General features: G+C 55.8%; 1 protein-coding gene across 6 annotated transcripts in view; it reads left to right on the forward strand.

Moving 5' to 3' along the window:
- The window catches only part of Mob2 (MOB kinase activator 2), a 58,804-nt gene that overhangs the window by 33,522 nt on the left and 1,428 nt on the right, over positions 1-23,854 (forward strand). For 3 of the 6 annotated variants that reach the window (XM_015503344.2, XM_048807885.1, XM_048807886.1), the window contains exons 2-4: positions 19,778-19,938; positions 20,165-20,258; positions 23,572-23,696. In XM_015503344.2, the coding sequence (XP_015358830.1) occupies positions 19,778-19,938; positions 20,165-20,258; positions 23,572-23,696 (380 nt within the window). Of the gene's footprint in view, positions 1-13,017; positions 13,221-13,447; positions 13,452-15,692; positions 15,697-19,777; positions 19,939-20,164; positions 20,259-23,571; positions 23,697-23,854 lie in introns of those variants that run through there. The other 3 variants (XM_048807887.1, XM_048807888.1, XM_015503343.2) reach the window with 3 other exon arrangements.

The following is a 23,854-nucleotide window of genomic DNA, read 5'->3' on the forward strand; positions in this document are numbered from 1 at the left end:
CACACCCAGCGCACACTCATCCTGCCTGCTCTCACTGAGCTGCTGTGGGGCTGGCATGTGGTCAAGGAGCAGGGTTTGGGTCTGGCCCAGGTACTGTGCAGACAACACCCCTTGGCCCAGTGAGGGTGGACGCTCCATGGCCTGCAGGAGGTGTCCTGGGGTCCCGGGTGTGCTGCTGTGGTCATCCTGGACCAGTTCTCTGCTGCCTCCACCCCTGTGCACTCTCGGGCTGCCTGTGCTTCCTAAAGGGAGCTGTGGGACAGAATTCACAGCGGAGTGTCCTGTTACTACCCAGGGTCCTTCAGTGCCATCTGTTCACAGCCACTGGGGCAACTGGGCGAATAGGTACTGGGAGCCTCAGGCTGTGGAGCACCCTGTGTATGGGCGCTGTTTGGGGCCTTTGAGGCCAAGTGGGCTTCAGAAAGCTGCCTTTCCTCTGACTGGAAGGGCACAGCCCATCATGGTGATGGCTGGCCTCCTGGGCAACTGAGAAAGGGCCAGGGGGTCCTCTGGGGTTGAGCAGACAAAAGTCCTTGCCCACCTCCACCTGCTGCCCTCTGGATCCTGGTGCCAAGGTGTGCTAGGCGAACCCCTCCCTCAGGAGTGCCTGCTCCCAGCAGTGGGCGGTGCTCTTCTCCACCCAGCTGTCGACTACTCTGACTCCTGATAACTCAGGAAGGCAGGGAGAGCTGCTGCTGTCAGAAAAGCCACCCAGGTGTGCTTCCCGTGCTGAGCTGGGGCCAGTGGTCGCCCTGGAGTTCTTCCTGAGAGCACTCTTCCCAGCCACGCGGCCTGCAAGGAGCAGCTCCTACAGCCTGGCCAGGTGCGTTCCTCATGAGGCCAGCCCCCTACCCCTTCCAGTGCCAGCTAGGAGCTCAGGGCCTGTGGGTGCAGTACTAATTGGAATATAGGCAAGGTTAGTGGATTTGGCTGGCATGTCATTGAGGGGCACATGGGCTTTGTGTCAGTGACAGCAGGGCTCTGAAGTGGCTACTTTGACACATGGTCTGGGCTTCTTGGGTTGGGTAGCTCTGGTGTCCTGGGAGCTTGTCCAGTGGTACAGGCCACATAGAGATGTGTGGCGGTGCTCCTGGGTGAGGGCTGCTTAGGCACCAGCCATCCTGGAAGCTGCACTGGGGCTACCTGAGGAGAGGAACCCCAAGCCTGAGGAAGGAGCAGTCTGGGAGCGTCAGTCTGCTGCCTGGTGACTGCGGGGCTGCCCATCTCCAACTCTAGGTGGGCTAGGGTTGAGGTGTAGGCTTAATGCTTCCCCATGGAGGTGAGCAGGCATCACGTGTGGTGAGCATCTCCAGTGTGGTCACGAAGGCCACCTAAGTGGGGGGGGGGGGTCAGGAACTTGACTCCAGCTCTGTCAGGCTCATGTCTAAGTATCTGCAGATCCAGCTGCCTATCTGTCCACCACCCCAAACTGCTGTCCCACCTTCTAGTACCTTTCCTGTCCCCTGGCCTATGTGATCTCAGATCTCCTAATAAGTCCTGCCAGGGGCTGCCCATGTTCTTGGATGTGGTTCAGACCTCACCTGGCCCTGCCCACACCACTCTCCAGGTGGACCAGGCTCTCTAGGTTCCTCCTGTGTTCCATACCCCTCTTCTAGCTGTGCACAGAGCCCACCTCTTCCCAGCCTGAGCCCACCCCTCAGGGCTCTCTGGCCCCCAGTCCTGCCTTGCCTTCCACTTCCCACAGCCTGAAGTGGTTGACATCACCGTTGAGCCCTGGCATTACCAGTCCTGGGTTGTGGTTGTGGTGGGCTCTCAGTGAGGAGAGGGTACAGAGGGTGGAGGGCCTAGTGGCTCCCGCATGGCATTCCACTGTAGCCACGCGAGGCTCCCAGGGCAGACCAGGCGTGGAGTGGCTCTGGCCCGATGCCCAACTCAAGCTGTGGGGAGCCCTGGCAGCCATATGCTCTTCTTGGTACACCTGGTACACTCAGGGTGCCAGGGGCTGCTGGTGGTCCCACCTGTGGGGCACCCTTGGCCTGGCCACACTAGTGCTGTCTGTGGCAGGTGCCTGCTTCTGGGAGTGTCTCCAGGGTCCAGGTGTCAGTGGCTTTCTAAGTTAAAGGCCTGTAAAGCCTGAGGCTGTGCCTGGTCAGTGCAAGGCTGTCCCCACCCCCCCCACCCCCACAGTGGCTAGCAGGTCACTCCTTAGATTGGGGGTCTGCAGGACCCTGGGAGGCTCCTTCTGTAGATGGGAACTGACCCTGGGCCTGATAGGCAGGCCTTCCCCTCTGGGGGTGCCCCCATTCATGGTAGTGGGGGCTAGAGGAAGGTGGGGCTATGGACTGGGCCTTCCTTGCCTAGGGCTGAGTGGGCCCCACTTGGCCTGGCTGTGTGCAGCCTGTGTCTTGCTGGGCCTGAGGACAGCCCGGCAGCAGAGCCCTTGAGCCTCTTTTCCAATTGGTTCCATCACAAAGGCATGTTCATGTCTCTCCCCCTGGCCTGCTTCTCTTCTTCAACAAGCACCTCTTTGGTGCCACATATGGGGTGAAACACAACACGTGGCACCAGTCCTGGCAGTGAAGTCCGAGAGAGCTGCCAAGGCAGGCCCAAGGCCCTCCCTCCTGGGGCTCTCGGTACAGCAGCGCAGCCTCGTAGCAGGTGAGATCCCGCTTTACAGACCTTCCCCTGTCCCTGTGTCTTGCTGCAGCCATGGGAGCCATGCCCGGTCCCAAGGGGACCAGAGGTGTGTGGCTTCTGAAGGTCAACTTTCCCCACATGCCAGAATGGCCACTCAGAGATGTGGTCTGCATGGGCAGTTTGAGCCCCTGGTGAGCCCGTGGCAGTAGGTCCACAGAGGTCACTGCCTGGAGCAAGGCCTGCCCTCCCCTGTGTTCCTAGTCTTGGCCAACCTGTAATTAGAGTCTGCAGCTCCTGGCTTGACCATCTCGGCCTCGGAGGCACCTATGGCACTGCGCTACGTGCCATTAGGGAACCAAAGAGTCAGAATATGGGGTTGGTTCAGGCCCTGTAGGACTGGGGAAGATGTTGAAAGTGGGAAGACAGGTTTTGGTTCACTTGATTGTGGTTTGACTTTCTCATCACCCACCCATAACTTTGTGCTTAAAGGGCTAATTTCTGGCCTTGATACTAATTTCCTGTTTTGAGTGCTGGGAATACCGTGCACATGAGGGCCCTTCCTAGAGCTCTCCATCCTAACAGGACAACATGCCAGTCTGTGGAGTGGAGGGTGAAGGGCAGGATGGGGTGGAGGTCCCCTGGGGGATTGCTTCTGAGCCAGAGACCTGCAAGACTGAGCCACAGGATGTGGGATATTACAGAGGTAGGGACCTGAAGGGTAGTTGAGGCCACTGATAGGACTTGAGCTTATTCTCTGCAAGATCTGGGGGCCATGGAGGATTCTGAGCAGAAGGATGGGATTGATTAAGTGCAAGGATCATGCCCACAACCCTGAAGAGAGGAAGGAGGGGAACCTTCCTACTGCACTGATGACTGAGAGCTCACAGGTGCCTGGCTCAGGGACATGGGGGAGAGATTGATCCTGGTGTGCTTTGTTGACCGAACCATCAGGGTCCCTCAATTGTTGGGATGTGGAGTCCATGAAGGGCACCAGGGAGGACTCCTGAGCAACTGGGAGGATAGAGCAGGTCTGTGGTCTGGAGGGGATGACCACATGTGAGCGGCCAGTGGGTACCTCGCAGGGCATCATGGGGGTCACGTAGGGGCTCAGTGAGGAGGGCCTATGGAATGGCTTTTCTTTTGAATCTCCACTGGGTTTACTTGATATTCAGCGAACATCCCATGTGGACCTCCAGGGTGTCCTGGTCTTCCAGGTGGCTGTGCTCGCCTTAGCAGCTCCCTACGCTGTAGGTGGTACTTGGCTGAAGACTTGGTGGGTTCTTGGCAGCTCACTCTCAGGAGGAGAGAAGGCCCTGAGACCTCTAGCACTGTGCCCTCCCCAGACCTCCAGTTTGTCTCTCAGCTGAGGCACACTGGACTCCACGGGGTGCCCCTGCGTGTCTCCCAGCTCGGGCACACTGGACTCCGTGGGGTATCCCTGCTGTGCAGACTCCATCAGGCAGGAGATGGGGTACAGGGGACACTGTGTGGTTCCTTTTTGTGGGGGCCATTGTCCCTTGTTGCCTGATGTTCATCAAGGGTCTTGAGGACCGTCATTTCACATTTTACCCACTGGAATGGAGTGTTGTTTCAGGTGGAAGATTAATCCTGGTCCCTGTGGCTCCAATGGCTGCAAGTGGGCCACTCTTTTTTTTTTTTTTGAGAGAGAGAATATCTTTTTTATAGATGGACACAACACAGTGCCTTTGTTTTTAATGTGGTGCTGAGAATCGAACCCGGGTCCCGCCCGTGCTAGGCGAGCGCTCTACCGCTGAGCCATGATCCCAGCCCCAGTGGCCACTCTTTTGTTCCATTGACAGGTGTGTTCACTCCATAACTGCTCAATTCACTAAGCTGTTCTTGTCACTCACTTGGTTTGGAATCTGCCTCCATGCCTCTCCCACCCAAGTTCTAGCCACACCTGGCCCTTTAGCCCTGAGACCGGCAAGGCCAGGTACATTGCGGGTGGGGTGCCACAGATATTACGCGCCTTCTGTGGCATGTGAACGTGGGGCAGGGGCTCCTCTGACCAGTTTCCCTTCACTCCCTCCGTGGTAATCCCACGTAGAGGTGTTGGAGCCCTTGCTGTGCAGCTGCACCCAGCTTTGTGCCCACAGACCGTGCTGCTGGAGCTGCCGGGCCAGGCTGGCTCCTTTGCTGCTCTGCGAGCAGGACTCAAGCCAGAGCTGTCCTTTCCAGGCCCCGCTGATGCCAAGTGGGAGGGAGGCGGGGACCCACACAGGCTGGGTTGAGACACACAGCTCGACCTCGGGATCTTTACAGTTGATCACATCCTTCTTGCCTGGAGCTTGCACGTAATTCTGTAGGCATTGCTACAGTCATCGGCAGTCATAATCTAGACTTTCTCTTAAAAATGGACAGGAGGTGCGACGAACTCTCACTTCAAGTGCTCTGTTGGCCCCCCTGCCAGATCTTCAGAGCATTTGCATTCTTATCTCCTTGGGTGCCAGGGAAGTTAGAATCTGCTCCTTGTCACCTGAGTGCCCCTCATGCCCCAGGCTTCACACCCAGCAAGAGCTCCTGGGAGAGGGAAGAAGGGAAGCTTCCGAGAACATTGACAGCTTCCTGAGGGCTCGCTGGACGATAGGCAGGGAGGTGGTCAGGCTGGCTTGGACTTGCTGTTGTGGCTTGTTATTCCACTCAAGGTCAGGTATGCTCAGCCTTCCTGGACATGAGATGCTGCGTGCTAAGCAACACAGAGAAAGCCTGTCCTCTGTGGACAGAAAGCTGTGGTGTGCTTGTGAGTGCCGTCTGGGCCAGCTGCCCTTTGTGTGGGTTTTGGCCCTGCTGTTCCTAGCTGCCTGGTTTCCAGGGGGTAAGAGAAGAGGAGTGACTAGGGGTTTCTACAGAGGGTCATGGGTGCTGTGGTGGTCACCATCACCCCTCCTCCTGCAGTCTGGTTGGCCACAGACACCCATGCCTCTGCAGAGAATGGATACTGTTACTGGTTGGTGGCTGTGTCCCCCAAACCAGGCATGGGACTGGGAGCCACCCAGGGCAAGCTGTGTGAACACTCAGGAGAGTGGTAGCCCTGAGGTGCTGTGCCACAGCCATCATTGGGAATAGGCCATATCTGCACTGCGGCCCCGTCACAGTGCTCACCTGGCTGCCTCTGGGTGCCCCACGCGTCTGCCTTGGGGTGGGACTCTGAGTCACCCAGCTTTGGTAGCTCTGGCTATTAAGGGAAATTGCCACTGAGGATGATCCAGGAGAGGGTGGTCAGGGAGGCCTCTCTGAAGGGGCTCTTGCTGAGTGTTCCCTCCATGGGGGCAGGTGATTGCGTGTGCCATTTTCGGGGCATGCCTAGCACCTTTGCTGGTTCTCCCCACCCACGTTGTTTTGAAACAGATTCTAGTTGTGCCTGGCTTCCTTGGTATGCATCTCCACTTGTGTGTGGAGGCAGAGGTGTTTTTCCTCGCTGAAGTGGCCCTTCCTGATGGACCTGGGGCATCCAGCACCGTCCACATGTCTGCAGTTTCCTGACTCTTGAAGTGTGTTCAGACAAGGTTCATGCACTGCAGCCGGTTGATGGGCTTTGGGAATCTGTTTTTTAACGTTACATTTTCAAGTAATTATAAACTCACAAGAACTTGCAACAGCCCAGAGAACCCAGCACCTCCTCAGCTAGCCCCCTGAGGTCCCAGCATCGTGCCAACTGGAGTGGAGTATCGGACTAGCAGGTGAGGTTGGCATGGTGGTGTTGGCCAGGCTGCGGGCTTTGTCCCTTGCAGTCTCAGCCCTGCTCTTGTCTTTTCTGCATTTGCTTTGTGGGAAGACCAGCTTGCCTTGCCTGTGGGAACCCAGCCTGTCCCTGCTGGTGGGTGCCCGGATCTGATGCATCGTTGATGTTCAGGTTCTTTTCTGGAGGCAGGACAGCTCCATGGGTGATGGTGTCCTCCCAGCAGGAGTATGTGAACATCTGCTGACTTCTGTGGTAATTTCAGCTTCTGTTGTCCTCTGCCTGAAACCTTTCTCTTCTCATTATTCTCATTAGGCCACTGGTGCCATCACTAGGGCTGACCCCTGGCTGTGACACCTATAAGCTCCAACCCTGATCACCTTCCAGAGGCTGTACCTGCTATGCCATTACACCTGGGCTTTGGGCTTCAGCGTAGGAAATCAGGGGTCAGGGCCAACGTCATTCTGTGGCAGTAGTTTCTCAAGCAAAGCACGCCAAGGCCTCTGGAAAGTGTGGTTTCCTCTGCCTAGTTGAGTGGTCTGTTTGTCAAAGGTCTAAATAAAATACAAAAATGGGCTGGGGATGTGGCTCAGTAGTTAAGCACCTCTGGATTCAATCCCTGGTTACCCCCCACCCCCACCCCGCCCCGACCGCCAAAAAGAATTTTTTTCCCAAGAGCTGGTATTCATGGAGGCTGGACTCCACTGTTCGGTCCAGTGGTTTGACAGTATGGGTTAGTGGCGTTTGATGTGTGGCTTTTCAGCCTGCTTTCTCTCCTTCCTTTATGTGGACTTCTAGTTTTTAAACGCTTGGCATTGAGGACAAAGGATGACAGTCACAGGTTGCAAGCCTTGCTCTGTGATTCTCGTGACTGGGTTCTCCTGCAACCATGCCTGGGAGATACAGGCATCCCTTCACCCCCAAAGCCTCTGAGAACCTTCAGCTTGGCCTGGGGTCTTCCTGCCCTGCTCTCTGCAGGGGTGGCCTGTGCTGGAGGCCCTGCTCTTGCTGCTGGTGCCTCCAATCCACATGATGTCTGTGGGGCTGAGCCATGGAGTGTGCTGTCCAAGTGGTGGTCACCCTGTGAATTATCACAGCCTGTCCAGCCATCCCCGGCCTCAGACTTCTGGGGTGTTTTATTTCCTGGTGCTATGTGGTTAGTGCTGTGAGTCTGTATAGATGGATGTTTCCTTTCTCTGGTAGGTGCTTAGCCTTGGAGTCACTGGTTTGCAGAGGCATGTTTAACTTTAAAAGAGGCTTCCAGCTAGATTCCAAAATAGTTGTGCCATGTCCTGCACCTGCCAGCACTGTGTGAGCGCTGTGGTTGCTCTGCCTCTCGCTGAGGTCAGGTATTCCAGGTCTGTTTGGCTCCTGCTGTCCTGTAAGTCTCCAGTGGCATCTCATGGGCGGGGGGGGGGACGGGACTTGCATTTCCCCAATACCCAACTGCCGTGCAGAGCACTCTAGCTCTGCCAGTGTCCTTGTAAGTGTCTTTTTGGTTTTTTTGTCCTTGAAATTGGGCTTTTTATCATTGAGTTGTGGACTGCTTTACGTAGTCTAGATAGAACTTGTTAGATACATACAATTTGTGGCTTGCCTATGAATGCTTTTAAGTGTTGGAGTAAGGCTGTTTATTTGCTTATTTATTTATCTGTGGTGCTGGGGGTAGAGCACAGGCCTCGGGCATGCTGGTCAAGGGCTCTGCCCCTGACCTATATCCCAGCTCTTGCCTATTCATTTTTTAATGGTGATTTGAATAGAAATGTGTGTGTGTAAATCTTGGTGAAGTGTACCCCACCCATGTTTTCTTTGTGGTCAATGCTGTTGAAACTCCACAAGACTTCACCCACTCTGAGCTGCAACACGGCCTCTGGCCCGTGTGTGTGTGTGTGTGTGTGTGTGTGTGTAAGGCAGGGCTGGAGGGTGTTGGTTAGGCCTGGTGGTACTCAGTTTTCTCAGCACTCTTATTAAAAAAACACTTTCTCTTCCGATGGAGTGATTCCACCCTCTGTTAGAGTCCAGTTCAGCACATAAGTGTGATCTGTTCTGAAGTGATATTCTGCTAATCCGTCTGTGGTGTCCGCTGCACAGGGTTTTTGATGTGATAGTCGTAGATGGGTCTTAAAATGGGTGTGAGACCTTCTGTGTGGCTTCCCTTTGCTAGAATGGTTGATTACTCTGGGTCCATTTACATTTCCATGTGCACTGCAGAATCCTGTTAATTTCTAAAAAAATGTAAAATAAATTGTGTTGGATTTTGGTAGGGTTGTGCTGAGTCTGTTGGATTAGGAAAATTGACATCTTAACAATATTGAGTTTTCCAATCTGTGACAATGGTATTTTTATTTATTACTTAGGTCTTTAATTTCTGTGTTGCTTTGTACTTTCAATGAGAGCTTTGTACAGTTTTTGTTGAAATTGCTCTTATATTAGAAAAGTTCAGTTGTAAATAAGAATCTTGTAAGCTTTCTTTTGTTTGCTGCTGCTAGGAGCCCCTGTGAGTGTCCTTTCACACTGGCCTGGCTTCCTGTGGGTTAGCTAAAGGTCCTGGGCAGCTCCAGCAGGTGCACGGGTTCCCTGGGTGTTTCCATCCCGAGCACACCCACCTATCACTTTCCAGGACTCTGTCCTCCTGCAGGGCCAGGACCAGCAGAACAGTGCTGTGCAAGGGGGCAGGAGCCTTGCCTGACCCGAGGGAGGTCCCGCCTTTCAGCCGGGCCTTTGGTGTCTGCTTGGAGTTTTTGTGGGTGCCCTTTGTCAGTTGAGAACATTCCCTCCTGTTCCTGGCTTTCCAGAGGTTGGTGTGAGTATTTTGCCACGCAGTCCTTCTGCACCTTGTTTTATTTATTTTTGATAGAACTGTGATGGTCCTGTTTTGTTTTCTCTTCCACTACTGTGGTGAATCACACAGGCTGACTCCAGACGTGGCCCAGCTCGTGCCACAGCATGGTTCTGGTGTGTTGGCAGTGAGCTTGTGGGTGTCCTGTGGTGGGGTCTGCACCTCTGTCCTGAAGCTGCTGCTGCTCTGCAGCTGTCTTGCGATACCTGCCTTTGCCCAGAGGTCATGCTGGTGCTCTCCTTCCTGAGAGTGTGTGTCCCTTCCTGAGGCACTTGGCAGGCTTTGTTCGGCAGACCCTACACCTGGCTTCTTCACTCCAGGAAGCTGTTTAGCATAAGGTTGACCCTTCTACTCCTTAGCATGTGGTCTGGTTACTCAGCCTGTGAGGGGCCTCTCTGCGTCCCACTTCCTGTCAGCCTCTGATTACCTGTGGTGCCTGTTACCCTCTTACTGCCTGTAGGGTCCTAGTCCTGTCCCCTTGAACATCTGATGTGGGAGTTCATGTTCGGTCCCAGCCCCACCTCTTGCTCCACTTCTCTAGCTGGGACATTGGCTTTGCAGCGGTCAGGGCTGACTTTGAATGTAATTCTTCATCATTGCTTTGAGGATTTCTGCCCTTTGTTTCCTCTCACATACTTTGTATTTGATGTGCATATTTTCCTCAGCAGTGGCTGCTGCTGCTATTTATTTTTTGAACTGAGAACTGAACTCAGGACTTCTCACATGCCAGACAAGTGCTCTACCACTAAGTTAGATTCCCCAGCCCTTTTAAATTTTATTTTGAAATAGTTCTCACTGAGTTGCCGAGGCTGGCCTTGAACTTGCCATCCTCCTGCCTCAGCCTCCTGAGTTGCTGGGTGACAGGTGACCACAACACCGTACTTACTTTAGCTTCTCATGGTGGCCATGTTGGTAGGGTTGAAATGACCCTTGCAGTGATGGGCCCGAGCTGGGGACGTCAGGGTGAACCTCTGGCTTAACACAGAATAGATGCAGGTGTTCACTCAGAGGGAGGTTCAGCAGTAGGTGTGTGTACACGCATGTGTGTACACACACACACACACACACACACGGCTGCATGCTGTGGTGAGAGTGCCTGGAAACCACACCCCAGCGCAACTCACACACCCATGATGGGATCTCAGTTTTTAATATCCTGCAGTAAAGGAACCAGGACTCCTTCAAGAAGGGGCTGATGTCAGGGCTGGGGCAGGGAGCATCCAGGATGAGCCTTAGCCTCCTGTACTGCCAGAGGGTGAGGAAGGGCCCAAACCACACTCACAGTCTGGGGCTCGGGGACCCGATGGAAAGCTCCGGGGCCTTGCCTCCCAGCGAGTGCAAGACCAACACCTGTGCCTCCACATGCAGCTAAGTTTCTATGTGGGGAGAACTCCAAGGGAGTCAGACGTGAGATGTGACTCCCACCATTACCTGTGGCTCTCCAGCGCCATCTCCTTCCCAGAAGGGGAAAGTCACTTTACAATGGAAACCTAACAGACTCACCTCAGCCAGGTCAGGGGCAGCGTCACAGTGCTGAGAAGTGTTGACAGTGGGGATCCTGCATGGGGGTAACGAGGAGGGCACTTTTTCTCTGGGGTTCTCCCCCAAACCACAGCCTCAGTCTAGCTCTGAGAAAGTGCCAGGCAAATTCAACTCAGGGGTTCCCCGTGGTGCCCTTGACCAGTCCTCCTCAAAACTGCTCAGGTCATCAATAAAAAAATGAACTCTCCTAACCAAGAGGAGCCCCAGGAGGCAGGACCACATGTCAGGTGGGTCCTGGGACAGAAAGGGGTCCAGAGGGAAGTGGAGGGAATGTGAGTCAGCTGTGGGCTTAGCTAGTAACAATGTCTCAACATTGACTTTAGCTAGTAACAATGTATCCATGTTGACTTTCTTCATTTTAAAAAATGCACAATGGTGGTATAAGGGGTTACCTGGAGATTCTGTCCTCTATCTTTACAAATTTTCTGCCAATCTAAATCTGTTCTGAAACTATAAGCTCATTACAAATAAAATACTTGCACAAATGCAAGCTCATGGCTCTGTGTGTCCTGCCCTACCCGTGTTAATCCAGCCTGCTCTTGTCCACCCTGATCTGTGCTCTCTGCTCCCAGCATGCTCCTTGGCTGGCTTTGCTTTGAGGGTGCTGGGGCTACACCTTTTCTAGGGGGAAAGGCCAGACCACACCAGTGCCTGAGCAGCCCTGCCTGGCCAAGTGTGCTCATCTTCTCGGCTGGGCCCTCTGGTTTTCCAGTTTTTAGTCTTCTGGTTGCCCCAACTTGGGTGGGCAGTAGCTCCTGCTCTCTACACTGCAAGGAAGAAACAGGGACCCTCTGGCAGCACCTGTGCACCCTGGTTGCTGCTCTCAGGAGCTGCCATGGCATTCCTGAGACTCGCTGGGCTGTACGTTGAACTTTAGGGGTCCCATGTCCCTCGCCCTGTGTTGTCTGTAGTCTGTAGCTTGGCTTTGGATGGATGCCCCTCTCCCATGCCTTGTGTCTCCCTCTCACCATCACCCTCATGGCAGCTTCTGCTGCTCACCAGCCAGTGTGCCTCAGTCACCCCTCCCAACCTGAGCCCGCCTCAGGCAGTCTTGTGTCCTCCCTCCTCCACGTAGACTTTGCTCCCTGCCAGCTCCAAGTCCACATCATGCACCTCCTGGTCTCCCACCTTCCAGCCCCCTTTTGCCATATGTGTGTGTCCCCCTGTTGCCTGTCTACTGTCCCCTCACTGCTAGTGGTGCTGCCTTGGCAAACAGACTGGCACAAGTGTGGTGCCACAGGACCCAAGGGTGCCCACACTAGGACAGAGGGAGCAGTCCTCAGTGGATGGAGCATAGCTCTGTGCCCTCCCAGGTGCTTTTGTTGCTGCTGGTGGCCTGGCTGGGAGAGTGGAACTGTGGCCTGGGAACAGCTGCCACGTGATAGAGAAGGGAGCCAGCCCGGGAAGTCCTCCTCGCGGTTCCTGGAGAGTGCGAGGCTGGGTCTGTGTGTGGCGCTGCACTTGCTCTGGTGGAAATGCAGGACCACTGGATCAGAGCCCTCCTGGCTGTTGGGTGTGAGCCTGCCTCCCTCACCTCCCTCTGCTGCTTCCCAGGTGGCTCTGTGTGCTGTCAGCCTGACACCACCTGCCATCTGCCACAGAGGGGCTCTGCCCATTGGGAGGCTGGGGCAGGGTGTCGGGGTTCACCGGGTGGAGCTCCTGTGGACCATACTGTTGCTGCCTGGGGCCCAGTCTGAGAATGAGTGGGAGAGTTGTTCCTGGGGTGTGATTTTCAGGACTTGGCTGTTTCTATATGCAGACTAGCCGTAAAGAAGGCCCTGGCCACACAACTTCTCAAGCCCTGGTAGGAAAGCAACCTGGACATTTTTGTAGATTCTGGCCCTTGGTGGTGGTGGTCATGGCTGACCATCCATTGTTGCAGGAGTAGCCCCTGCCCAGAGCCAGGTCAGTGCCCTCCAGACACCTCAGGAGCCAGTCTGTCTGACCCAGAGACCCTTGCCCTAGCACCCACCATACCTAGAGTGAGGGTCTCATGTTCACTCTGCAGATGCCTGTCTGTCCCTGGCTTGAGTCTTGCTGAACCAAGCTAAGAAACCAGCAGGAGGGTCCCCACCTGCCTGCTGGTTTCTTGGCTTGGCTCAGTGGGCAGTGGGGAGGCTAGGGCTGCATCAACCTTAGGTAGCATTGGAGGGCCCTTACTGTGACTGGGGCCTGCCCTGTCCCCTCCTCTGGCCTTGCTTGGCTCCGCCTTGCCAGCCAGCTCTGCATACTTTGAAAAGGCAATTCAGGCCCTCCCTGTTTCCCATTTGGCTAGCCCTGGCAGCCTTTTACTCTGTTGAGGGAACAACTGTTTGTTTCTGCAGGCCTCCTCATTGGCCCAGAGCGAGGGCGGAGGGCACTTCCGAGGGAGGGAGCCTGGAGCAACAGGCCTGGGCCCTATTTTTCCTCCCAGCTCCGGCTCTCCTTCATCATGCTCAGAGATCACTGCAGTCTCCCCACAGACCGAGCTCTGCTCAGCCAGCCCCCCAAAACTGGACTCCGCTGCAAAATGGTACTTCAGGCAGTCAGCAGAGTGCTCAGGTAATCGCCTTCCCACAGAGGTCCATCTGGGGCAGCTGGCCCAGCCTCAGCTGCCTCCAGGCAAAGCAGCTGGGAGCCCTGTGCTGTCTCAAAAGTGGGACGGCCAAGGACCAGAGCAGCCGACCCAGTAAGGTTCCCCTTAACTGCCTGTGCTTGCTGCCGCTGCCCTGCAGGTAGCCTTGCCTTGAACCCTAGGAGGGAGCTTGCCCTAGTGCCCGCCATACTGGCTCAGTCTCTCAGGGCTTATGGCATCTGACTCCTGCCTGGTCCCCTCCAGGTGTTTCTGGACAGCAGGTGCCTCTCACCACCAGCAGGTGTGTCTAGCCTGTTGTTGCTTCCAGTGACTGGCCCCTGGGCAGGGACTTGGGCTGTCTGAAGCAGGAGTGACCCCACAGCCTTGTCCTTGAGTGTCCTGGTCCAGAGAAGTGATGTGGGGCACCCCGGGAGTCTGGTGGGAAGTTGGCTACTGAAGGAGTTATTGCCAGAAGTGTTTCTGACATTTTTCTGACCTCCGACCAGCCTGGTGTGTGGGTGTACATGTGCATTGGTTAGTGTTTGAGTGTGTTGGTGTGAGTTCTGCACCTGGCTACAGTTTCTGGGTGCCTGGGGCTGTGCTAGGATGTGTCAGGTTTCCTTCCCAGGTTTGCCTGTTGTCTCAATAGGTCATCGTTTAAAATGAAAGCAGACACCTTTTGATTCCAGTGTGGGTTTCATTGTAACCAGTGAAACAGGGCTCAGGGCCCCGGTGAGGCTCTGAGGGGACTGCGCCTGCTAGTGGTGTCTGTCAGGTGGTAGCGAGAGTTCTCAGGCACGTGGCTTCTGTGTCCAGCTGTCTGCAGGCACCGCTGGCTCTTTTCTTGGCTGCAACCTGACCGCCTGTCCATCATTGCAGGGAGGGCTTCACAGTGGGAGTAAGTGGAAGGTAGAGAGTGAGCTGTCTGATTTTAATGTGAAAATGTGAGGTTTTGGAAATGTTTGGGCAAGTTGGTGACATAGCTAGTTCCAATCTGGAGTAGTGGCTGACATCAGTGGCATTTGGAAGACTGCACACGGATGTCCACAGGTGTATAGTGGGAGCAGATGCTAGGTGAGAGCCAGGGAAGATGGAGCAGCTTCATCTTCCTCATAGCCACCTGGGAAGTCATGGCAGAGGGGACTTCACTGGGGGGAAGTCTCCTTGAAAGGGGGCGACGTAGCCAGGCCTTACCCAGGAGCCTCCTTAATAGGCAGGGGTGTGGCAGTGCTGTGCACTTGAGCACTGTGGCTTCGTGGGCTACAGGGGGCACCTGACTCTCCCGGACACATTGGCTGAGGTATCTGGGCATTTCCAGTGGATGGGTCTCTTGCTGTGTCCAGACCTGATAGGCTACTAGAAGCGCACCTGCCTGGGGTGCCAGCCTGCCTGCTAGAAGAGAGCTCATGGTCCCTTTTGCAGGTGCAGGTGCAGGGAGGAATTGGATGGAAGAGGACCTCTGAGGCAGTGGTGGGGGGTGTTGGGCCTGCAGCAATAATGTTCAGGTGTGGGGGGGCACCTCCCGGTTAGAAACATAGTTTACAGACCCCATTGAGACCCGGGGAAGCTGGGTGGAGAATGGGCACCCTTCCCCTGGGTGTCTTCTGGGCTACCAGGAGGAGCCTGAGAGTGGTTGGCTCCTTACGGGAGGGATGGTCTACCTGGCCTGATGGTAGGGAAGGCCATCTCAGGGCCTCACCTTGCACTTGTCTGTGGGGAGTGCAAGATTCTGAGATGGCACACACTATGCCCTCCTCTTGTCGTCCTCTAACAATAGTGTTTCTTGGACTGAGCTCCAGAACTTGCACTCCCCAACCTTCTGCACCCACCCCTGCCCCCACAACATTGAGCTATGTGGGTCGGGACAAGCGGCAGGTTTGGTAAGGCAAGCACCCTTCCCACTTTCCCTCCAGCTGCTAGAGCCCACCCCTGCCCAGTTCCTGCTTTTTTGAAGTACCCCATAAGGGACCTGCTTGACCTGATCTCTGCGATCCCTAGGCCTCCAACCTCCTGGGTTGCTGCCACCCCCTTCAGGGCCTCCACCCTCTCGGGTTCCCACACCCACTCCCCAGATCCACCCGTGCTTATCTCTCAGAGAACCTTAATGTCCCGACACTGTGCGGTCAGAGGCTGAGGAAGACAGAGCGTGGTGCTCAGAATGGGGACTTATGGTGAGTCTGCAGGTGGCCCAGCTCCAGGCAAGAGCAGGAGTTTCAGACTACCACTTTGGGCACCATGCTGCTCCAGCACCCACCTGTGCCCCATGCCACTCTAGCTGCACTTGCTCTGTGCCTGGCCCCTGCCTGTCACACAGATGCCATGAAGATTCATTTTGTTTTTAGAACCTGCCAGCTCCTGCTGCTCCTTGGCAAGTGGGTGTGCCAGTGAGGGTGCCCATAGTGGCAGCAGTACATGCCAGGTGCAGGAAGGCTGGGCGTACAGCACAGGCTGGCAAGAAGTGGGGTGATGTTTGTTGGGGTCTTAGAGGACCAGGAGAGGCTGCTGTGTGGGCTGGTGCTGCGGGTGGGGCGTACAGACCCTGGTGTCGTGGAGGACAAGGTGTGTGGGAAGCAGGAAGAAGGTGACTCTGGTAGGGCCGGGCCATATTTAAAGAGGGTGGCACCTGACCAGAGGGCCCAACCTCAGCCCACCGCGGGGTGGGAGAGTCTCCTGTCTGCCAGGACCACCCAGGAGAACAGAGGCTCTGGGCAGAGCACCCAGGACTAGGTCAGAGGAACCTGGCTAAGCCCAGGGAAGGAAGGCAGGTTGGGCCTGGGCATGCTTGACTGTCCTGTGGAGGCCCCGCCATCCGTACTTGCAGATTCCTTCCTCAGGCTAAGTCTGGGCCCTATGTGTCCCCTTGGTCCTGTCCTATGGAACCAAGTGAGCCCTGTGATGAGGATCTAGAGAAGCTTGGGCTGGCAGGAGAGTTGTGTACTGGGCTCTGGGCACCTCTGGCTGGTCTTGGGTAATAGGGACCATGAAACTGAGAGAAGAGCTTCAGACATGGTATTGCGCTGGCCTGTTTGGTCTGGAAGGGCAGGTTCTAGTGGAAGTAAGCCAGTGCCAGTGCCCAGCACAGGCCTGCCTGCTGCTCTCCAGCCACAGCCCGCAGCCTCTGTGGCCCCTCACAGGGGGCCAGGTCCTTCAGGCAGGCACTGCCCTTGCCTGACCCCTCTGAGAACCCAGGTAGAGGCTGGCCTTGGTTCTGGGGCCTGTCCCAGCCTTTGTAACAGTGTGAGGTGTGAGGACAGGATGTTGTCCATAGGGCAGCCTCCCCGAGGGGTCCCCAGAGGGACATCTGAAGCCCTGAAACCTTGAAGCCCTGGTTCCTTCTGACAGCTCTGCCCAGTCGCCCATCCCACTGCCTGTAGCTCACAGGGGACAGTTCTTAAGCCACAAAACAAGGAGATTGGTGGCAGCCTGGCCCCACTGCAGCCCACCTGGCCTTGCAGTTGTGGTCCCCCGATGGGAGCTGGGCTCAGCATGTGTCACTGGCCCAAGTGGGACTTGCCTGCAGAGCAAGGTGTGTAGGAGATGAAGGTCAGTTTGGTGACAGTGGGGGCTGGCCCCTGGGTCCTGCAGAGAATCCACCCTGCTGGCATGAGGCTGGGCTCACGTGCCCAGCATTGTATTCTAGGCTGCTCTCAGCTTTTTGATTGCTGCATGAACTCAGCTCATGTTGGTGGTCAAAGAGCGGGGGTCAAAGAATTATTGGGGATAGGGAGTGGAAGTGTCCTGAGGACCTCTGCAGAGCGCCTCCTGGCCTTGTCCTGGTCAGCAGCTCTGGGAAGGACTGGAAGCTGACTATGTCAGGCCAGAGCTGTGGGGCCCAGAAGCTCTTGCCAGGAACTTTGAGGTGGCCTCACTGTGTGTAGTGCATTCACACTTGTGCCTCAGCCCAGCAGACCCCTGAGTGCGCTCTCAGAGCTTGCTGTGTGTCAGGAGCCCCAGGGCCCCGTCCTGTCCCCTGTCTGGCTCTGGCCACTCCCAGCTCTGCCCTGGAGGCCAAGCTCAGTCGCCTTTTAAGGCGAAGATCTGCCGTGAGAAGCCAAAAGGAAAACATTTCCCTGGCATTCAGGGAACATTTTTCTTTCCTCTTTCTCTTAAGTAAATCATCAGCAATCTTTCAAAATACAAGGGAAAATAAAATAGGACCTGGTCAGAAAGTTACAAAGACCTTTCACCTCCCATGTGGCCTCCCAGGGCTAGTGGAGGTCAGGCACACAGAGCAGGCCAGGTTACCTCCCAGGACCACATGCCCTGCTTGGTCGGAATGCTGTGTCCTCGGGATGGGCGGGAAGGCAGGTGCCCAGCCCATGCCCGGCCTGACTTCTATACTACCTCTCTTCTTGAACAGCTAGGGGCAGCAGCTGGCTGTCTACCTCAGGAGAAGACAGGGTCAGGTTGGTGCCTTCTTTCCTTCCAGAGGCACCAGCAACCCAGAGAGGCATGCTAGGGACAGAGGCCAGGACCACCTTCACCACCCTGCCACTCCATGGTGGTCATGTATTAGCACACTGTTCTTCCCCCAGGGCAGCCCAGGGCTCCCTGCACCCCACCCCACCCCATGGAGCAGGTGGTTCTTCCAAAGAGGCACCTTGTGGGACCAGCCCCTTCTGGCAGGGTCTGTACCTCCCCTTACTTCTCTGGCCCACTTTGGCCCCTGATCAGCACCTGTGCTCCTTGCAGCAGGTGGCGTCACTGGGGGAAGGGCAGACTGGGTGCTTACCCTTATCCCTTCATCTCTTCAGTGGAGCCTCGGCACCTCCCTTTTTTTGGTCACAAGGCTTCATGACAAAATTAACTAACACTGTTTTTTCACAATCCTGTGTACCATTGAGGAATTCAGTTGTTCAGATGAGAACCTGAGGCCAGGCTGGAGGGGTTCCCTGCACGCTCTCAGGCTTCCCTCCCAGGAGCCCCACTGGGAGCCTTAAGATGTCAGAGAGCCTCATGCAGATACTGTCAGCAATTACAGCCTGGTCCCTTGCTGCCACCACCGAGGTCCTTGGAGGCCACTGGGAGACACTCCTGCCTGCCATGGCTTGATGTTAGGCAGCGCCTGCTCAGAAGGCGTTATCTCCTCGCTGCAGGGCGAGGCTGGTGGGCCAGCTGGAGCATCTGCAGGGCCCTTCAGCAGCCACCTTGGGGAGATCAGTATGGAGGTGTCAAGTAAAAGCTCTTTGCTCCTAGTCACATTTTTGCCCAGGCAGACTTTGCCACATGACAGAGAGACTCTGTCAGAGGAGTCTCCTGGCTGGCCTTAGAGGCTGAGAACTTGGGCCAGGCGTTCCCAGCCAACAGGGCACTCTGGTAGGATCACCGCATCTCAGTGCCTCTTAGAAGCTTGTGGGTGGAAAAGCCTCCTGTGTGCAGGCTCAGTGCTGCCACGGCGTTTACTGGAGCAGCTGGTCTGGAGGAGGTGACCATCTGCAGGACCTGAGCATGCTCTGCATGGTGGCTTGGATGCTGAAGTTTACCCAGTTCAAAGGAAAGCAAGATACTTTTAAGATATATCTCTTCATTTAAAAATAGCCATAGGATATGGCTCAGTGGTAGAGCACTCACCTAGCACATGTGAGGCCCTGGGTTTGATTCTCAGCACTGCATAAAGATAAATAAATACAGGTATTGTATCCATCTACAACTAAAAGAAATATTTTTAAAAATTAAAATGGCCATGACAAGCCTACTGTGTGTTAACATAGCAGCACAGTTTCGTTAAAAAAAAAAAAAAAAAAAAAATTTTTTTTGTGGGAGAAGCTTAGGAGTCTCTGGGGGTCCTGGAGAGGCTGGGCTCCCACACCACCTCTACCTTACCTTGACCTGTGGACACCCTACATGTGCCTCTCCGGGGACTTGCTGCAGGTTGCAGGTGGGAGTGTCCTGGCTGGGCACACCAGGGACACTAAGGGAGAGGCTGTCTCCTGTGCATGCTGTCCAGCAGCCACCTGGAGATTGTGACAGGAAGGAAGGCAGGATGCTGCTGACATTGTCTGCCCAAGCCCATTTTGCGCTCTTGGGGTGCCCAGCAGCAGGGTTTCTATTACGTGGGGTAAGGTTGCCCTACTCCTGAGGCATGTACCCCCTGAAATCTCAAAATGAGTACACAGTGAGACTCAGTGTGGCTACAGGGGGACACAGGTATAGTGAGGTTGACTGTAGAGGGACACAGATACCCCAAGGGTGCACACTGAGGCTGCACAGGATAGTGTAGGGTTGTGGTCACAGCCCCAGAAAGGCAACCAGTGCTCACGTGGCTACCACTTGCCTTCCCTGGGCTCTAGCCTCCAACGAATCAGAGGCCTGGTTCCCCTGTAAGCCAGGCCAGAGCTCCCTGAGGATGGGGGCCAGGGCAGGCACATGTAGGACACTTCCCACCTGTAGCCGTGGCCTCCGATCCTGCCGGCTCTGGAGAGGGTTGGGTCCCTCTGCAGGTTTAGGTGTTGGCAGCCTCCCCACTGCCTGTGTCTGCATGAGGCCCTGGTGGTCTGGTCCAGGGGGGCATGTGGTGACCACACTGCCCTCTTTCTGTTGGCAGGAAATCTAAAGCAAAGCCCAACGGCAAGAAGCCTGCCGCAGAGGAGAAGAAGGTGTACCTGGAGCCAGAGCACACCAAGTCTAGAATCTCCGACTTCGCCTTCAAGGAGCTTGTGGTGCTGCCCCGGGAGATCGACCTCAATGAGTGGCTGGCCAGCAACAGTGCGTGCAGGCCAGTGGGGAGGGCCACAGTGGTGGGGAGGGGCATCTCCTCTCCCCCTCCATGGGCATCCTGGAGTGTGCCCAAGCAGGTCTCAGCAGTCCACCTGCTGGGGAGGCTGTGGGAGGGTGGGGCCCTGCACAGCCTGAGCTCCCTGGCTGAGCCATGCACACATGAGCTGGAAGCAGGCAGGGGCGTGTTCTCACCCGTCCTTTCCATCTCTTCCAGCAACGACATTTTTCCACCACATCAACCTGCAGTATAGCACAATCTCGGAGTTCTGCACAGGAGAGACGTGTCAGACAATGGCCGTGTGTAACACGTGAGTGATGGCCTGGCACAGCCCCTCCCGGGGGCACAGGGTGGGTGTTGCTGCCTTTTCACCCGGGCTCCTGGCTTCTCAGACTTGTTCCACACCTGGAGCCTTTGCAGAGTCTCAGGCTGGGCATTCTTCCACACCATCCTGTCCCTAAGGAGCCTCTGGCCTGGCCTTGAGGGGCCCTGTTGGAGCACAGGAGGTGCCCGCAGCTACTGAGGCTAACAGGCAGGGAGAATTCCAAAGGGATCACCCGGATGTGGCTCCCTGGGGCTGTGGAGCACTACGAGGGCTCCTCCTCAGAGCTGTCGGTGTCCTGAGACGGGCGCCAGGGCTGGAGTGAGCAGGCTAGGTTGGTTGGGCCTGGGACACCCTCTTGGTGGCTTTCAGACAGCCCCATTCTGGCTGTCGTTTTCTGCCCTCTTCGGGAAGCACGTGCATGTTCAGCTCCACAGCAGGCGGATGTCCCTGAGGCCCCTCGCCTGCACGGGGTGCTTTGCTGGGGTAGGAGTGGCCAGAGCCAGAAGGCCCCTCTGCAGGCTTCAGCTTGGGGCTGGTGCACTGAAGAGGTTCAGGGTCTTACATGCCTGTGCCATTGTGCCTGGCCATAGCATCACTTTAAGTGTGGTGACATCAGGACAAGCCAAGGAGATGCCACCCAGATAGCAGCCGAAGTGGCTATGTTCGAGCCAGCAGAGACAGCAAGGCCGCCGCTGGGGCGACGGTCGCGTGCTAGAGAACAGTCAGCTCCTCGAGCAGAAAGGATGGGCTGGGCACTAAGTCTGCAGAGCCGCAGCAGAGGCCAGAGGCCAGAGGCTGCCAGGGCGGGGGTCCCAGCTGCGGGAGCGCAGAGTGCAGCAGTGGTTGAGGACACTCCAGCCAGGGCAGTGTCACGTTCACAGGGAGCCACCAAAATAGATGATGTCCTTCCCACGGGAGAGCCCTTGACATGTCCTGAAGAGTCTAGTAATGCTAAGGAAGGTGTCCACACGCAGTGTAGGGAAACTGGAAATCAGTAACAGGAGACAGGAAAATCCACGGACACTGGAAGTCAGGCAGGAAGTCTCCAGGGAAATTGAACACAAAATACTAGGATTTGTGGGACGCAGCCACATCAAGGCCGAGAGGGACATTTATAGGACTCCGTGTTTATTTCAGAAAGAGAAGGAAGATCTCAAATTGATAAGTTTCAATCTTAAAAACTAGAAAAAGAGCAAAAGCAACCCAAGTTGAGCAGAGGAAAAGAAATAAGAGCAGAAATCACCAGAATTGACTCAGGAAAACAACAGGGAAAATCAGTGAAACCACAATGTGGTTCTGGGAAAAGTCAGTAGAATTGATATGCCCCTGGCAAGGAAGATGAGAGAGGCAAATGCTGGGTAGGAGGGACAAGTGGCGCTGTCACTGCAAAGACCCTGGAAGACAGTAGGAGACATTGCAGAACATCTTCTGTGCATGAGTCATACATCTCCTAAGATAAGCAAGAAAAGAAGAGACGAAAGGTCCACATTTGTGCAGAACACAATCATGAAAATCTCAAGGTTCAGGCAAAAAATAAATCCAGTAAGGTCAACAGGCAAAGCAAACAAACAGTTCTATGTGCTAGCAATGCACAGTTGGAACCTAAATCAAGCAGTACCACCCACAGTAGCTCCCAAAACAGTGCCATTCTGAGGTATGAACTTGGCATCTGCAGGGTCTGTGCCTGTGGGGTGCACTGCAGAAGCAGATCTCAGGTGGCCTGCATGGGTGGAGGGACTTGCCCGTGCGCCAGCATGCAAGGGTGCCAGCTGCCCTCCATACAGGCCTTCAGGTTAGTGCAGCCCTAGTCTGTGGCTTTGGTCCAGCTAACTCTGAAATGTGCATGGATGGCACAGTAACGACAACGGCTGTGATTCCAAAACTAGAGTGAAGCTGGTGAAGTCCCCAGTGTTAGGATTTACTGCAAAATCACACAGTTAAGACAGAGTGGTGTTGGCCAAGGGACAGATACTCAGCACAGGGTTAGAGCAGAGTGCAGAAGGCACTTGCACTGGCCTGATACTGACAGTATGCCAAGTGAATTCAGCAGCAGGGAGAGAAAGGAACAGAGCACCACCTGGACCTTGCACGCTCCTCAGAGAACACTGGGCACTTAGGAGAGTTTCAGAAGAAGGTGTAAGAGAGCTCACAGACTTGACAGCAGAGCACCATCCGCTGGTGGACAACCCCATACCAGGGACTTCATGAAGAACCTGGACTTCTGCTCCTAGAGAGAAAAGAAACTACAGGGTGGGAGAGCATCGTGTACAAGTGCGATCGGGAGCCACACACTGCTGAAGGACAGAGTCCCTAGCCTAACAAGAGGTCCCAGTGCTTGGGAACACGGCCCATGACATTTCGGGCAGAGGGCTCAGGCACAGCTCACCACCACCAGAAGCAGCCAGAGAGGTCCACTCAGAGCCAGGACGAGGTCCTGCCACATATGCAGCACACCTGTGCACGCCAAGTGCTCGGAGGACGCACAGCACAAGGGGTCGAGCTGTGCCGCCGTCCACACAGTGGCTTGGCAGGTGCTCACGGTTGAAGCACATACTGATTGTGACCGGTGACTCCTTCCTGGGTATCTGCCCTAGAGAAGGGGAAGCCTGTGTCCACACAGACCCACCGCAGGCGTGTCTGCAGCAGTGGGGTCCTCAAGTGCCCGAACCTGGGAAGAACCCAGATCGCCCCCAGGTGGCAAGTGGATGAACAGGCTGTGGGCCCACACATGAGGACCCATCTCAGCAGTGACAACCCTAATCTGTCCCCATGACTGGTGTGGAGTGAGAAGCCTGTGTGATTCCTTCCCTGGCTCTTGCTCCCGGAGTGGCCCCCAGGGCAGCCGTGTGCTTTGAGGGCAGCACGGGCTTCCCGTGTGGAGTGTGAGTGCCATGAGGCCCACTGTGGCTGCATGAGTGGGCTGTGCACCGGTGGGTCCTTGTTGCAGGCACTGGCCTACTGGGGCTAGCAGTCACATGAGGACTGGCCACCCATGTCTGGCTGGGGAGGTGCTTGGGTGGGTGCCCAGGGTTCAGGCCACTGACTGGAGACCCACTGGCTCTATGGGAAGGGTGTAGCTTTGAGCAGTGGGAGCAGGACACTGCCAAGGTGGGGGCCTCCTGGCAGATCCCAGGTCCCAGGCTGCCTCCCAGCAGGGGTGCATGTCCACGTAACAGAGAGACAACACGTCACTGCAGACAGTGGGCTTCCCGCTTGTGCATTCAGTCAGGCTGGGCTTGGCTCTTTCTGGGGAGTTGCGGTGGCCAGGCAGGCGTCCTGACTGACCTCTGTCCCACAGGCAGTACTGCTGGCATGACGAGCGGGGCAAGAAGGTGAAGTGCACGGCGCCTCAGTACGTGGACTTCGTCATGAGCTCCGTGCAGAAGCTGGTGACTGACGAGGACGTCTTTCCTACGAAATACGGTGCGTCTCACGGTGCGCCCAGCGCCGGCAGGTGCTGCTCCTGGGGCTGGGGGCTGGGGCTGGCTGGGCTGGGGGCTGGCTGGGGCAGCCGCTGTGGGGCCTGCCCCTTTTGTCATGAGGGACCTGGGCTGTTGAGTGAGGCAGCGCAGAAAGGCTTG

Source organism: Marmota marmota, unplaced genomic scaffold (genome assembly GCF_001458135.2).
Source record: "Marmota marmota marmota unplaced genomic scaffold, marMar, whole genome shotgun sequence".
Lineage (NCBI taxonomy): Eukaryota > Metazoa > Chordata > Mammalia > Rodentia > Sciuridae > Marmota > Marmota marmota.